This window comes from Haplochromis burtoni, unplaced genomic scaffold (genome assembly GCF_018398535.1).
Source record: "Haplochromis burtoni strain Fernald_Lab_line unplaced genomic scaffold, NCSU_Asbu1 Contig_13, whole genome shotgun sequence".
In the NCBI taxonomy this organism is placed as follows: domain Eukaryota; kingdom Metazoa; phylum Chordata; class Actinopteri; order Cichliformes; family Cichlidae; genus Haplochromis; species Haplochromis burtoni.
This window is the reverse complement of record NW_024582374.1, coordinates 584860-599492: the sequence shown is the minus strand read 5'-3', so window position 1 is coordinate 599492 and position 14633 is coordinate 584860. Positions and strand designations below refer to the sequence as shown.

At 40.4% G+C, this 14633-nt stretch overlaps 1 protein-coding gene across 5 annotated transcripts in view; it reads right to left on the bottom strand.

Annotated features, from left to right (window-relative positions):
* evi5b (ecotropic viral integration site 5b) overlaps nt 1-14633 on the bottom strand; it is a 47715-nt gene that overhangs the window by 25282 nt on the left and 7800 nt on the right. For 4 of the 5 annotated variants that reach the window (XM_005919805.3, XM_005919804.3, XM_014332870.2 and 1 more), the window contains exons 2-8: nt 11797-12029; nt 5198-5387; nt 1677-1901; nt 1434-1508; nt 1219-1344; nt 989-1132; nt 161-250 (exon numbers count right to left, since the gene is read on the bottom strand). In XM_005919805.3, coding sequence (XP_005919867.2) covers nt 161-250; nt 989-1132; nt 1219-1344; nt 1434-1508; nt 1677-1901; nt 5198-5387; nt 11797-11948 — 1002 coding nt within the window. In that variant the 5' untranslated portion in view covers nt 11949-12029. Of the gene's footprint in view, nt 1-160; nt 251-988; nt 1133-1218; nt 1345-1433; nt 1509-1676; nt 1902-5197; nt 5388-7039; nt 8997-11796; nt 12030-14633 lie in introns of those variants that run through there. The other variant, XM_042216046.1, reaches the window with a different exon arrangement.

Sequence of the window (14633 nt, the reverse complement as noted above, 5' to 3'; positions counted from 1 at the left end):
CAAGTGTCACACCAGAATGCATGTTTTAGTCACAAGCTTCTCTGACCTCAAAGGACCGCACTAAACATCAGCATGCCCACAAACTGGGACGAGATGAGAGGTTGCACATAAACAGAGGGTGATGGAGGCTTCTCCCCTGGAAGTGCTGCTGGTGATTCACCTGTAACATTCCCTCCATGTCGAGCTGAATGAGTTCCGCCTGGTTCATCTGCAAGATGGCGAGCCCCACGCGGAAAACAATCTCCAGGCCCTGAAAAAACCCCACCAGTAATGAGCATGAAATAATACTCAGTGCGCTGTCAAATTTATTGGATAGTGGACTGACAAGAAACAGCCCGAGTGATTGTGATTTAGAGAAAAAGAAAAAGGCCACACTGCTAAAGGTGACTGTAACTGTAGTGCTTAATTTTGTCCAACAGGTGGCACTAATGGATAACTTTTATTTGATAGCTGATTTTACCTAACTGTTCTTAAAGCTGTAGAATAAGTGTACTGGCCTGAAATCATCTCTAAATAAATACTCTTAAAATTTTAAGCACAGACTCTGTTTTTCTGAGGTGGGGCTATTAGTTCACAGTGACTTACAATAACAGCAGCTTAAGATATAACCCCCAAACCCTTTTCAGATTAGACACTGATATAATGATGGCTCATATCCAAGTGGACCTATTGCACTCATTTCCAGCTCAACGTTTTTATTCACAGGCTTTACTAGAGTAGCTTTGCATGAGTCACAGTTCAAAATCAATCCTGGGCCTTGGTGCACCCCCTCAGTTCATACACTGGCAGAAACCAGCAGTTTTAGTTCCTCTTTTAGATCGCAAAAACTACAAGCAAACAGAAGTTTAAAGAAAAAAGAAGACAGAAGAAGCCAGTGCTGTAAGAATGTGAACACAGGTGTAAATTTCAAGCTCAGTAAAGAGAATGACAGAAAGATTCATACAAGTTTACAGAGCTTATCATTCAGCCACAGTTTGCTTTAACTGACCTCACACATGAAGATGTCAAAGATCCTCGTAGCAACGGGCAAAGGGAAGGAGGTGAGGAAGATGGTGAGGAACCAAGAAGAGGCATACATGGAGGTATGAAAGCTCTGAGCTTGGAAATGTATATGAAGCTCTGGGAGTTGCTCCTGTGAAAAAAAATAACAATCAGACTCACTATTGTTGAAGCTTACGTGTTGGCAAAGCGTTACTCCCCAAGCTATGAGGTGTCTACCTGGATCATGTACTCAAACTGATACATGCAGAGTCCCAGCTCAGCCATGCTGGGTTTGAAGAGTTCTCGTAATCTGTAGTCCTGCATCAACTTCACAAACACGCAGAATGCTTCCTCTTCGGGCATCTAGAAAAATATTATGATAGTGATCAAATTACTAGCTGGAAGTTTGTGTTACAGTGTGTGAGAGTATGTGTGGAGAATACAATCATTACCTGCATGAGCAGCAGACCCACAATGAACGCACTTCCCTGACAATAGCCGACCTCACGGTCCACCAGAGAATATGCCTAAGGTAATAGAGATTATCGTTACAGGAGTCTCACTGAAGATCAGATTTCTCTCTTTTTCTTTATTAAACCACCTTAAAACCAAATACCAGTTCTTGTTACTGGAACACAAGACTTATCTCTTTATCTGCATGCAAACAGGTTTCTTAGACACCGCAGAAGACACACCTTCATGACATTGAAGAGCACTTCCTGACCCAAGCTGTCTTTCTCCTTGAAGAACTCGTGTTCGGGATAAGTGCGAGCGATGTCTCTGCGTATGAGCTTTTCGCAGGGTGACGTCATCTTTAATAATTCTGAGTACTGATCCTTGATGGGCATATTCTGGGCATTACACAACAGCTGCCACACTATAGCTCGAAAATGATGAGGAACCCCTTTCCTAACAAGATCCTGTAGAGAGAAAAAAAGAGCAGATATTTTCTTGATGTTCTTAAAGTTTTCTGCAGGGTGTAGGCAACAACTTTTTAAAATGAAACAGTTTTGTTCTTCGTTCAGGTTTTATGATAGTGTCAGATTTAATATCCAGTCACACAAACGTGGCAGTGAATGCACATTGAATAACCATTCACCAGAAAGTCATATCATTTAGAAGTTTAATTCCTTATTCCAAGAAACGTCGATCAATACCAGCAGGAGAACCCGCAATCATGTTTAGCCTTGTTCTCATCCTCTCATGCAGGACTTGCACTACCTTGTTTGGCCCAGGTAAGTGTATGGATACTAGTTAAACAGGTAAAATAGTACCAACTTATAGCACCTTGTTTTTCCAATCGTTTTTCAACTTCTTTATGATCTGCATGGGTCAGGGATAGCTCAGTAGGTAGAGTGACAGCCCCATGATTGGAAGGTTGGGGGTTCGATTCGCCTGAACAGCTACCCTGAGGCACCCCTGAGCAAGGTACCGTCCCTACACACTGCTCCCCGAGTGCCCAGTGGCTGCCCACTGCTTCACTGAGTGAATGTTTTAAATGCAGAGAGGAATTTCCCCACGAGGATCAATAAAGTATACATTTAAATTATGTTTTTTGTGTGTGTCAAAAATCTTTTCATGGGAATCGCAGTCTAATAACGCAAATGTATCCGTTGTAGGTTAAAATAGTTAAAATCTTTAGTGCACAGGTCTGTCAGAGAGTCAACTCAGGCTCATCAGGCCAATGAGTTTCTAATTCATTAGTGGAAATCCAGCATTCGCGTACACAGGCATACACGTGGTAGTGTAAATCACTGTGGATGTCTCTTAAATAGTGTAGTCATGCAGCTAGAGCATGTAGCTGATGTTAATAAATAACTTTTTTTTCTAAAAAGTCTGCACTTCTTCACTTTTTGTAATGTGAAAAAAAGCTTTTCATATTACATCTGCCAGAGTATAAGTGAAAAAAATACTAAGAGCTCCGCAACTCTATTCATTCATTTGAAACACCTTTATACTGCGAAAAATGATGACTTACTTATTTCCACTCAACTTGGAGGAATCCTTATCAGTACTGGTTTCCCCTTCAGTGGACGCGTCGAACCACAAATGGATCGCAAAAGGTTGTTTTTTTTCCCCACACTGAACAGTTTATCATAAAAACATCTCCCCAGAGAGGCAGTGGACTAGCTTCATGAGTTTAATGGTAGGGGAAACCATGACAATGTAAAATGAATCCATGGGAACCTAAACGCACATTTGGGATTCTTTTTTCAGCTCTGAATGTGAACAACAGAAAGAAAAACACCAAACCCTTCCGTGGAGAAAAACAGAGACCTGCATCTTAAACAGGATTAAACCATGGGTATGCCTCAAAGCCTAATATTTCTTTTTCCACTTCAGCACACTGTGCATCTTTTATAATAATACAGTTTCCACTGCCAAACATAATCTTGTCAGTGATACATTCTGTAGAGTGATTTATTTCCATATACTACTGATGATACAATTTGATTAAGCAATTTCCTGTGCTGACAGGGAACAGTCATTTTTCCTGCTATGCGGCCATGTGAGTGAGTGTGTGGTTGTGTATGTCTGTCTGTGTGCGGTGTCTGCGTGCATCTGGTCAGTCCAGGGTGCATCTGGAGCAGAGGTCCACCCACACATGCTTTCAGCAGGGGACCCCTCTCCCCTCTTAGAGGTTAGATAAGACAAACCAAGCTTTGTTCTGGACTGAAACAATGCACCACAGTCTCAAACCTTGACTGTTGAACGAAAGCTGCCTTATGAGTCACAAGAACTATTCAAGAGCAGAGGGTCTTAGAAGATTACATATGAAATATAAAGTATTAGAAAGACGAACAAATCAGGGATTTTGCTGACAAGTGCAGAAAAAATTTACGTTTCTTCCTTCGTGCAACAGAAACTGTGTTTCTTGTAAGCAGAGCGGAAGAAAACAGCAATTTTGCGGAGGCCTCAGCAACTGTCATTAATATCCTAGGCTAGTTGCACCCATGCGATGATGACTACTTCTGTTAAATTACATAATAACACTGTGTATGTTCACAGCTCCTTCCCAGCACTTCCCCATTTAAACATCCAGCAACAAGAACAACAGAAACTCCGTCCCTACAGAAGACATTAGTCTTTTGCATGATTATTTTAATTAACAGAAGCTTTACAGTAAAATATTTCTCTGTGTCAGTCATCTAAGTAACAAAAAGAAATGGGCTTGAAGTCTCTATGGTTATAACAAACGTCTGACCATAAATGCTGAGCACCTAGCTGTTCTGGCACAGCTACTGGTTGTCAGTTTTCCTAAATGACCCAAAGAAGGCTTCAGTTTGAGTGGAATTCAACAAAACTTCCATTAACAACACTCAGTGCATAAAGATAAAAAGCACCAACTGTAGATCCCCAGTAACTTTCAAACTGTTGCAGCTGCACTGAGTCGTTTAACATCCGGACACACCAGGCTTTCTGCTGAATCACCACTATCCCAGACTTGTGGCTACAATCAGGTGGTCCAACACACACCTGGCACGGTTTTACACAACAAACAACAATCACTGTGTATGTCCACAGTCTTTGTGCAGTTTAAATCAGACTGCCACTGTCTGGGCACAGGATTATTACGGGGCTTAACAGAGTAACTGTAGAAACAAGCAAGCTAAAATTAGCGTCAAATATCTACGTCTGAAATAACAAGTTCAAGGGCAACCCCACAGGGTCACTGAGGACAGAGATAGCCTTTAAATTATCACTGGACCAAGTAAACAGTCACGTGAACTGGGCCTTTCTAACATTTGAGCCAGGGAAATTCAAATGGCAGCAAAAAATTATAAACACAATTATAATAACAATAAAACAAATAAGCCATGATTTGAAATATGTTAAGTTAAACAATCTTAATGCAGAAACAGCAGCATCATTGGACCCTTTTTTGCAACCTAGAATAACTGTCATGGAGTTTTACTGTTTTTAAGTGTAAGTGTGAAGAGGTTTATACAGGTTTGAGACTAGGAGGAGACGCAAATCCCATTTGGTGTTTTGCGAGGAATGGCATCAAATTCTGCTAAATCAAATATGCACAGCTATCTGTTTTGCTGACCCCGTGTGAGTAAAGGAGCAGCTGAGAGAAGGCTCTTTACCTCGTCTTCAAGGCGTCAAATGTCTATTTGTAAGCTAGTAAAACAGCCCAGGCTGAATAAGCTCTTAAGCAGGTCTGCACATGATCAACCGTCACCTCACAGGTAGTCATGTGCACGAGTCTCACCTTAAGCTGCTTCTCTTTCTTCTTGCGCACTTCCTCCCACTCATTGACAATTCGCCCCCACAAGATCCATGAGTCCTCCTCCAGGTGGGAGAGGTTGGATGAGGCGGAGGAACTGGACACCAGGGATGAGCCACTGTTTCGCCTGGAGCCATTCATGGAGCGCAGCGACTTGCTGTCTGTCTCCAGTAGCCTTTAGAGAAGGTGAGAGGCGAGATATACTGTGAACATTTAAGAAACTGTGCAGAGACGCAACTACATTATACCGTGACTTTGTCAATGTCTGTCCATCAGACATCCCATTTACCAGGCAAAGTACAATTTCACATCTTCAGGGAAACCCAGACCATCGTGAGATCATTTTGCAAAACACTTTGCAAATGCAAAACACAGTTTGAATGAAAGCTGTGTGGATATATATAGAACTTTCAACATGACAGGTGCATGAGATATTATATGAAAGCTAAAAACAAAACTAAAAAAAGAAGAAAGAGAAAGGACTGTAAAACTATAGCAAATGGAAATATTTACTTAGCTAGTTTAAATCTTATGCATTCTTTTGAGGACTATTATTTACACTAGTGTATCTAAACAGCTACTGTTTTGACACATAATAACCGTCTTCCCTTTATTCAGATCTGGGTCAAAGGCCAGTGGAGTGAGTAGAGATGCATAGACTTTCTTCTTTCTAGGGATGCACCAAGGCATTGAAAGCCTGTCTTCTTCTGGCTGGACGTGTCCCAAACACTCGAGCTAGGGGGAAATCCTATGCAGCTGGATCTTTTTGATGTGGACAAGCAGTGGGTCTACTTTGAGCCCCTCAACCTCTTTCTAAGAATGGACACTCTTTGGAAGAAGCTACTTCTGCCACTTCTATCCTCAGTCTAACTCTTCTAGTCCCTACCCACAGCTTGTGGCCACATAAGAGAATCAGGTAAATGCTGTGACCTAACATTTATATTCTTTAACCATATGAGCCAAATCTCACAGGTTAATACTGAATCAGACTGAAAGCTGACCAAAAAAGAAGGGTTTAAAACACTTCTGTTGAGTGAGAGAGAGAGATGACATTTATTTAAAATCTAATGGCTGCAACTGTAAGTGGTTGAAAATAAGCTGTAAAGGTCAGTAAAATATTTTCTGGCTCATTTTGTTAATATCATTCATTTCTTTCATATGTGCTCAGCATGTCAAGTAGCACAAAAAGCCCGTATGCCATGTTTATCACACACTTCATCAGTCTTATCAGTCTTTCACTCACAAAGTGACCTGATCAAAGATTAGAATGTGGGGGGAAAAAACGCGGTGACTCCCAACCTGCGTGGCACCGAAGAGCTTATGTCACACAAACAAAGGTTCAGACACCTGATCTCGGAAAAAGGACGGGGCCTCTCCAGTGGAGCCTGTGATGTCACCGAGTGTGCTACCCGAATGGCTAGGGTTACAGCCAAATTTGGGTTGTGTGGGAGGGAGTGAAACGGACGGCCCCGACAGAACAGCCTGCAAGAGGGCCTCTCTTTACTTGTATTCAGCTTTGACACCGAGCTAAAGAGAGCGCTAAAGTTTCACAGGAACTACCCGTTTTTCAAGCAATTCAGTCAAATGATCAAAAACAGTGACTCAGAAAAATTACAATACGTGTTAAACATGAGCCTAAACATACTTACAGCTCTGCTAGTAACTCACTAACAGCCAAATACAAAACCAAAGCCTTCTGAATATAACAAACTTGTAGCTAATATTTTAGTGACAAAAACACATTCCAGATAAAGTGACAAGTGGGGAAAAAAGTGCGTCATGCCCACAATTTTCAAGAAAATAAGTAATGAAATACTGCAAACTTACCAAGATAAACTCATGATGTACTCTACATGTCTCAGTTTTCTAAGAATTCAGGAATTCTGGCAAGTCTCATTAACAAATTGAAGGCAACAGTGCAGGATTTCCTCGACTGTGTGACACCACTGAACCAACGCTTCGGACTTTTATCTGCTCTGAAGAGTACAAAGGGCTCCCCAAACACACATGCACCTGATAAACAACCACAGGCCGCGTCACAGAATCTGTAACTAAGTCCTCCTGCCTGCCATTGCACCTATCTTATTAACACCTAAGTGACAAAATGAAAAGATTTGTGTATTAAGGTTGCGTTAGGATTTTGCGGCAAAATAAAGACACTAAACGGGCATCGTGAAGTCAAGGAAGGGTCAAAGGTTAGACGAACTTGAGCTCTGTGATACAAAAAATTTTATTCGATAGATATGGATGTGGTTTGAGCTTTATAAAGGACATTATGAAGAACATGTCTCTGATTATTTTTGATCTTGCCTAATCAAATGCCACTTGGCATTATGGGGCAGGAGCTGTGGTAGGCGTTACCGATGAGTCAACGACCGCTGCGTTCAACAGAGCTTTGCTGTGACACAGTCTGAGTGGCACACTGGGTTTCTATGCTGACACAGAGTGTACTATCCATGGGAGAGATCTACAGCAGGGAAAGAATTCACAAAGCTGGCTTTAGAGAATAGTTGCGTCATCCTCTAACAGTACTTTTATGTGACGTGAACAATGAGAACCTCGGGGACTGCACACTATAGTCTTCTCTCACTGATCCAATATTTAAATAAACCCATCCACAGCCAGACATGCTCTGTTGTGGCTTTGAGAGTCCTTATCAAATTCTGGATCTTGTTGCAAGAACCGTTTATCTGATCGAATCTAAATGAGGAACCAGCACAGGAAAAAAAACACTCCCAAAGAGACCATAGTCTTCATTTTAATGTTTAATGGACATTGCTTCAGCCATGTGAGCTGTTTACTGTTTACCTAGCAGTACAGTGTGCACGAATATGGGTACAATATGCGAGTCAACCTGAGGGAAAATTTCCATTCGGAGTCTACATGCAGGGAACCTTCACCCCGGAAATATATTCCACACCCTGAAACAACAAAACGGTCAACAACAAACTAAGAAACCTTCGAGATGATCTGAATATAATTTTTGTGAGTTGTTTGGTGGGGTCAATCGAAGCTTTACCCAGTGAGCTGAGTCAAAATCAAGTACACGAATTAAAGCTTGCACTGTGAGGCTTGCACATTTCCATATAAAATGATGATGTAGAGAGAAAGAAGCAACAGACGGTCTCTTACTTTCTTCACTTCACTCTCTTTAGAACACATGGTGCCTGCACCATGAGAGCAAGCTGTTCTTAGCAAAGCAGTACGATACTATTCAAAGTAGACTGGAGCCTTTCCCAGGGGGAGGGGCAGGGCACGATCTGAATGGTTAAATATTTGATTACATTTAAGTTGAATATTTAGGCCCTAACAAACGTATCAGACCCAATCTTCTGATAATGTAGCTTCAGAGGAACAGTGTTTCGGCTTCTGGTGCAGCCAGCTGATATCCTGAAAAGACTTCTGGTAATGTTTACAGTTCTGACTATAAATAATAATAGGAACAATAACAATAACCTAATTATCTTATATGGATAAGGGAAGGTTTCAATGCATTCCTCGTTTGTTCTCCCCATGTGCCTTTAACCTCCCACCTTCAACTACCCCAAATTCCAAGAGTAAAAATGAAAATAGAAATCTTGCCTATTCCTAAAGAATCTTTATACTCATATTCAGATATATAATATCAAAAGCAACACACCATCTTGCATTTATTGGAGAAGAAGGCATTATTAAAGCACCTAAATGTTAACAGACTAGAACCTGACTAACTACTGAGTAGGGCTGCACGATTAATCGTTAGAAAATCGCGATCTCGATTCATACTTATGTGCGATCTCATTTCCAAATGACAACGATTTTTTAAAAAAAACAAAAAACGACGACGACAATTGTACCGCATTTTGATCCGGGACGTAATCTGCATGATAACAAGCGCTCACTCTTCCTGCTCAACAAATGACAAGGGCGGAGCCTTATATCACGTGATACAGAAGCTGTGCCGTGTGATGCTAAAATTAGCAGGGAAAAAACAACGGAGAGCACGTCAGGGATGACGAGAAAGTGACAGGAGAAAATCCGTCCCGGTCAACCACCCAAACACCAATAACGGGAACCTTATACAGCGCTTCCCGCAGGCACAAAGAAATTACGGAGGCTATCACTTATCACCTGACCAAAGATATGGCTCCCATCAACACTGTGCAAAACGAGGGATTTAGGAAAATGATCAACACCCTAGACAAACGCTACACAGTGCCGTCCCGCAAATATTTTTCTATTGTTGCACTACCTGCTCTATACACGCAGCCTCGAGCAATGGTGGAGACGGAATTTCAAGCAGTACAACATTTTGCGGCAAGAAAAAAACGTGAGACATTTGTTGTTTTTATGTTTATTTATTGTTTCTATGTTCAGTCTCAACTGTTACGAAGTTGATGTGCAGTTAATAAGTGCAATAAATATTTATACTGGAAAAGAAAATCGTGAGAGAATCGTGATCTCAATTCTAAGCCAAAAAATCGTGATTCTCATTTTATGCAAAATCGTGCAGCCCTACTACTGAGTGTTAACTTTTATTCCATCAATACTTTACACTCTTTCATCTAAAGGTGGCTAGTTTGCAATCTGAACATCACTAATGTGTTTCTGCATGTGTAGCAAAAGATACATTTGTAGGATCTGCAAAATGATTCAGTGACGGTAATAAGAGAGGTGTGCACAACTGCCCAAATACAACATAATAAGACAAAGGTTTTGTGGATTTGAGATTTTTAATAAGGTTTAAATAATTAATATTCAACCACTCCACTATATGATTAAATTAGATAATGACTTATCTTAGATAGTATTTGCACCAATAAGAATAAAGAATTTTTTCACTTGCAATTTTGAGTATATTATTGTAAACACCAGCAGAACAAAACCAGACCAGAAACAACTGTACTTCCTGAGGAAGTTCAACTTGTTTGGGGTGTACAGGAAGCTGATGCCCTACAACATTTGCACATTTCAGTGTGCCTGCTGCTGACAAGAACAAACTGCATACAATAATGAGTTCCTTTTCACATCATCCATCATAACCTGCTTCCCATTTTTAGGCAGGAGGATGAATATTCCCTCAATGCAATTGTCACAGTCTGAGTTTAGTCCATTAGCACTTACATTTAGAACATCATGAGCTAGACTGGGTCACACTGAGGTTCTATTCCATCAACTAGAGCTCTGAAGTGTGGACCAAAAAGCTCATATTCATGTATTTTCAGACTGAATAGTGGCATACAATACTGGTATTTTCTACTTAGCTCAATACATGATCAGATGGTACTGAAAGCCATGTGTGATTTATCACACTATTAAAATAAACTGTGACCAGAACACACAAAAAAATAATTTCATAGGTCATATTAAGCCGCAAGTTTCTCAGTCACGAGCTACTGGAAAATCCCTGAAGCTTAGTAAGACTTTCTGGTATATCTATTTAAGATAAATAAAATAACAATACTCAATAAATGTGATTCCAGTCAATTTTTCACTGTCTCCATGCGGCTGTATCATAAATACATGATGACACGCACAACTAAATCCAAACAGTGTATGCTGACTCTGCCGTACTTTTTGCTTGTGTTGTTTCAACAAATCAACAAACCATCGTTCACAGGTGCAAACTGGGCTTGCACATGGCCCGTTCTGGGCTTGCACATGGCCCGTTCTGGGTTAAAATGGGCATTTAACTGTACAGCTATGAATTAATGTCATTAAAAAGGTCCAAATAATAATACTGAAGTGGTGGACATGAACCATGACAGACAGACGGGCCCATGTTCACCTATGATACCCGTGCTTAAGTGGTAAGCCTCACAGCCTGCCAGTTTAAAAAAAAAAAAAGTCATTGCAACGCCGATGATTTTCTTTTTGGCTCTGGCTAAAATAGCATTGGGAAGGCTCCAATGAGGTTCTTGCCAGGTTTGCTTGCAGAGCACAGAAAGAAAGTGTATGGGCAAGCACTACAAAGAGTAAAAGAAGCAAAATATAAATGCTGGCACAGCTTTACACAAGGTAACCTTTCTCAAAACGCCATAAAATTAAATTCAGCATACTGTAAAGTGTATTATCAGACCCCTTTTAAATTGTAAATCACTTTGTGACTTTTGTTCTTGAACAGCCCTATATGAAGTGATTTTATCTATTTACCCTATGCCTAATTTTAATACATATCAATATACTTATAATATACTCTCCAGCCCTACTATCAACTTTCTAAAATCTTACTTCATAGTTAATACTACTATTAGCAAAGTTTACCTTAAATGGTCAGTGAGTATTGCTCACATGTCACATGCCATCATAATCTTGGTAAATGGTAAATAGAATGGTTATAGAATAGAATCTTGACAAAGGATTGTGCTTCATGACTAGCAAACAGAGGTTATAGTCTACATTGTCCAGAGGAAATTAACTTTGTGTCTCTGTAAGGTCTCAATGTCCAAAAACCAGTTCTTCCAACTATCTCCAAACCAGTCAGACTGTATTCTCCACCCCTCTATAACTACATCACAAACTGTCTCAAAGAATGGTTCAATACAGTCCATCCTGTGCCACGCAACCTGAAATCAAACATGAGTCAGTTCGCACGAGAAACTTACCTGTTCTGCTCTTCGAGCTTGGCAAGTAGCTCCACATCATCAGGACTGAGCTGGGCCGGCGAGGATGGGGAGAGGCCAGGCGAGGACAAAGAGGTGGAGGAGGAGGTAGCAGTGGTCTGCAAGGATGTGGGCGTGGCCACCTGGCTAGCCATCTGACTGACCGTGTGGGACACCGAGTTCTTCACCCATGAGAGAGTAGAACTCAGCTTACCAGCAACCTTGTCTGTCGCCACCTGCAGAAGATGAGAAGCATGAGCCCAAGCCTTCTGAAATCTCTCAGTTTCATCAAAATACAGTATTAAACACTTTCACTAACCACATCCTAGTCTGAACTACACCACTTAACATCACTTCCAGTCACTTACATGAAGCCTACATTTACAAAGAATTAAATATTTATCAAAACATCTTCCTCCTGATAGAATATCAATACATCCCAGCAGCCTTTAGTGCTACATTATCAGCTTTGTTGGAAGCAGCGCCAGGAGTCAGTGTCAGCTGGATCGATACACCTGCTTAGTTTACAAAGTCAGCATTGGCAAACAAATCTGTCTCTTTCTGATACCACAATCAATACTTTAAATGACTTGCTCGTATTCCAGTAAAGGCGTGTTGACCAAGGACGGGATTAAAATAATTCTGTCACAATTCTGGAGGTTCTTAAAATGATGTTCTGTGGATTTTATTTACTTTATAGGAGAAACATTATGCTTTTACTTGCATATTTGCAATATGTGCGTTACAATGGTTGATGCTCATATTAAAAAAGGTCCAAGTTTTAGATAATGAGGTCAGTACACGTGCAAGTAATCTGTACAAGACAAATGTTCAGTTACAGACAGTTTAGCTGTGAACACAGAAGCTCACTCCAGTTTGTGGGGGATAGCCAAACACCATTTATCCATTTAAAGTGGAGGTAACCTTCAAAGGACAGGAGCTAAAACTGAGGGGCTGCTTCAAGTCAGCGCATGAAAAGATTAATGATTATTTTGAAGTATAAATCAAGAAACCAGTTGGAGAATAAAAATATATATGGTGTAGGAAATAAGAACAATAAATCCCTTTAAAATAAAGATACTGCTTTCTTTATCTGTAAACATTACTAATGCACAAGTACCGTCCATTCTTTTTGGTCATAACTGACATTTCAGGTTTACCGAGGACGGGATTTTTGTGCACTACATGCCACACCACTATAATCGGTGACAATACTGTCTCTGTTTCACTGGACACTACTGACTGCAGCATGAAGAATGGCTCAAAGCAACACTTGGAAACTGATAATCTATTATCATAAAGAGAGACTATACTGGATAAAAATAAGAAAAGAAGAACAACCATCAAATAACAGCATAAAATGAATGCAGGTCATCTTAAATCCACTCCTACCTGCTACTCCAAACAATCCAAGCTACAGCTGCTTTCCATGAGGAAATCCAGCATGCCTTCATTAAAAAGGACAGCTTAAATATTTCAAATCCAACGCAAAAAGTATTCCACTCTTAAGAACCTTTGATCGACTCAACGACACACGGTCCTTTAGTCATATGATGATCAAACTCAGAAGGGGTCAAAGTGCTCCAAACGACCGGCTTCCTTCAAGTGAAACAAGATTAGAGCAGGAAGCATATCACTGTGCTCAGCAGAAAGAAATTCACCTCACACCTGAGAAACACTTTTTAACTTCACCTTCACTCTGACAGGAAGTCTGGATACTGAGACCTGACAGGAAACCAATCATTTCAAAAACTACCCTGAAAAAGATGACTAATTTCTCTGTATCTAGTATCACATCATAGGAGGAGGGACAATTTGTGGTAAGTGTGGTGATAGGAATGAACTATGGTGCACACTGAAAGTGTCTTAGCTAAGCTTTTTTTCCTCCTGCCAAGAGAAACAGCCAGACTTCGTGACAATATAAGAAACCGTCCTTTAATATAGTATCTTTACTATGAAATGATTTGATGTTATTGAGCTTTGGATGCCACTGACGTGAAATGCAAATCTGAAGTAACAGATCTAAAAAGGAAACAGAACAGTTTTTTTTTCAGCCTCATTTCACCACAAACTTAATGTATATGACATCGAGCAGTCATCTCACAAACAGGAGCAAAACTGCAATGCAAAGATTACAAAAAACAAAAACAACTCACTATCTGAGAGACTAACTACAGCAATGACTGACAGTAACACTTTCACTTTGAAACCCATTAATCAATCATTGTTATAAACTCAATCACCCAAAAAACAAACAAAGACCATGAACAATATGCAGAGAAAACACATTAAAACTCAATCCATCACATATACAATGCAAAATTAAGGACACAGCAGCCTGTACGTATTACACTATCAGGAAATTGGCTCAAACTGCCATCTCTAACACAACTGTGTCAGCTTAGAAATGCAATGCCCTCTCTGCAGCGCATCCTATGGCACTGTCTGAAATCTTATTATTTTGTTTGTTAATTTTCCCTTTTTGGGCAACAATGCATGCTGGCTCCCTAAAACTGCACAAACCCTTGCTCCTTCAGTATCATCTGTGTAGGTCCTCAGTCATCCAGGTCATGGTAGCCTAAGGAGCTTGAAAAGACGGCGACTGGACTTTGCTGGTTCACTCAGCTGTTTACGCATAGTTTAGCATCTCTACTCTGAATGACTAAAAAAAAAAAAAGATTTATCCCACTGAATATGAAACATCTAGAAAAACAAAGATGCTTTACTTTGTCATAAAAGACATACAGTGGGGCAAAAAAGTATTTAGTCAGCCACCGATTGTGCAAGTTCCCCCACCTAAAATGATGACAGAGGTCAGTAATTTGCACCAGAGGTACACT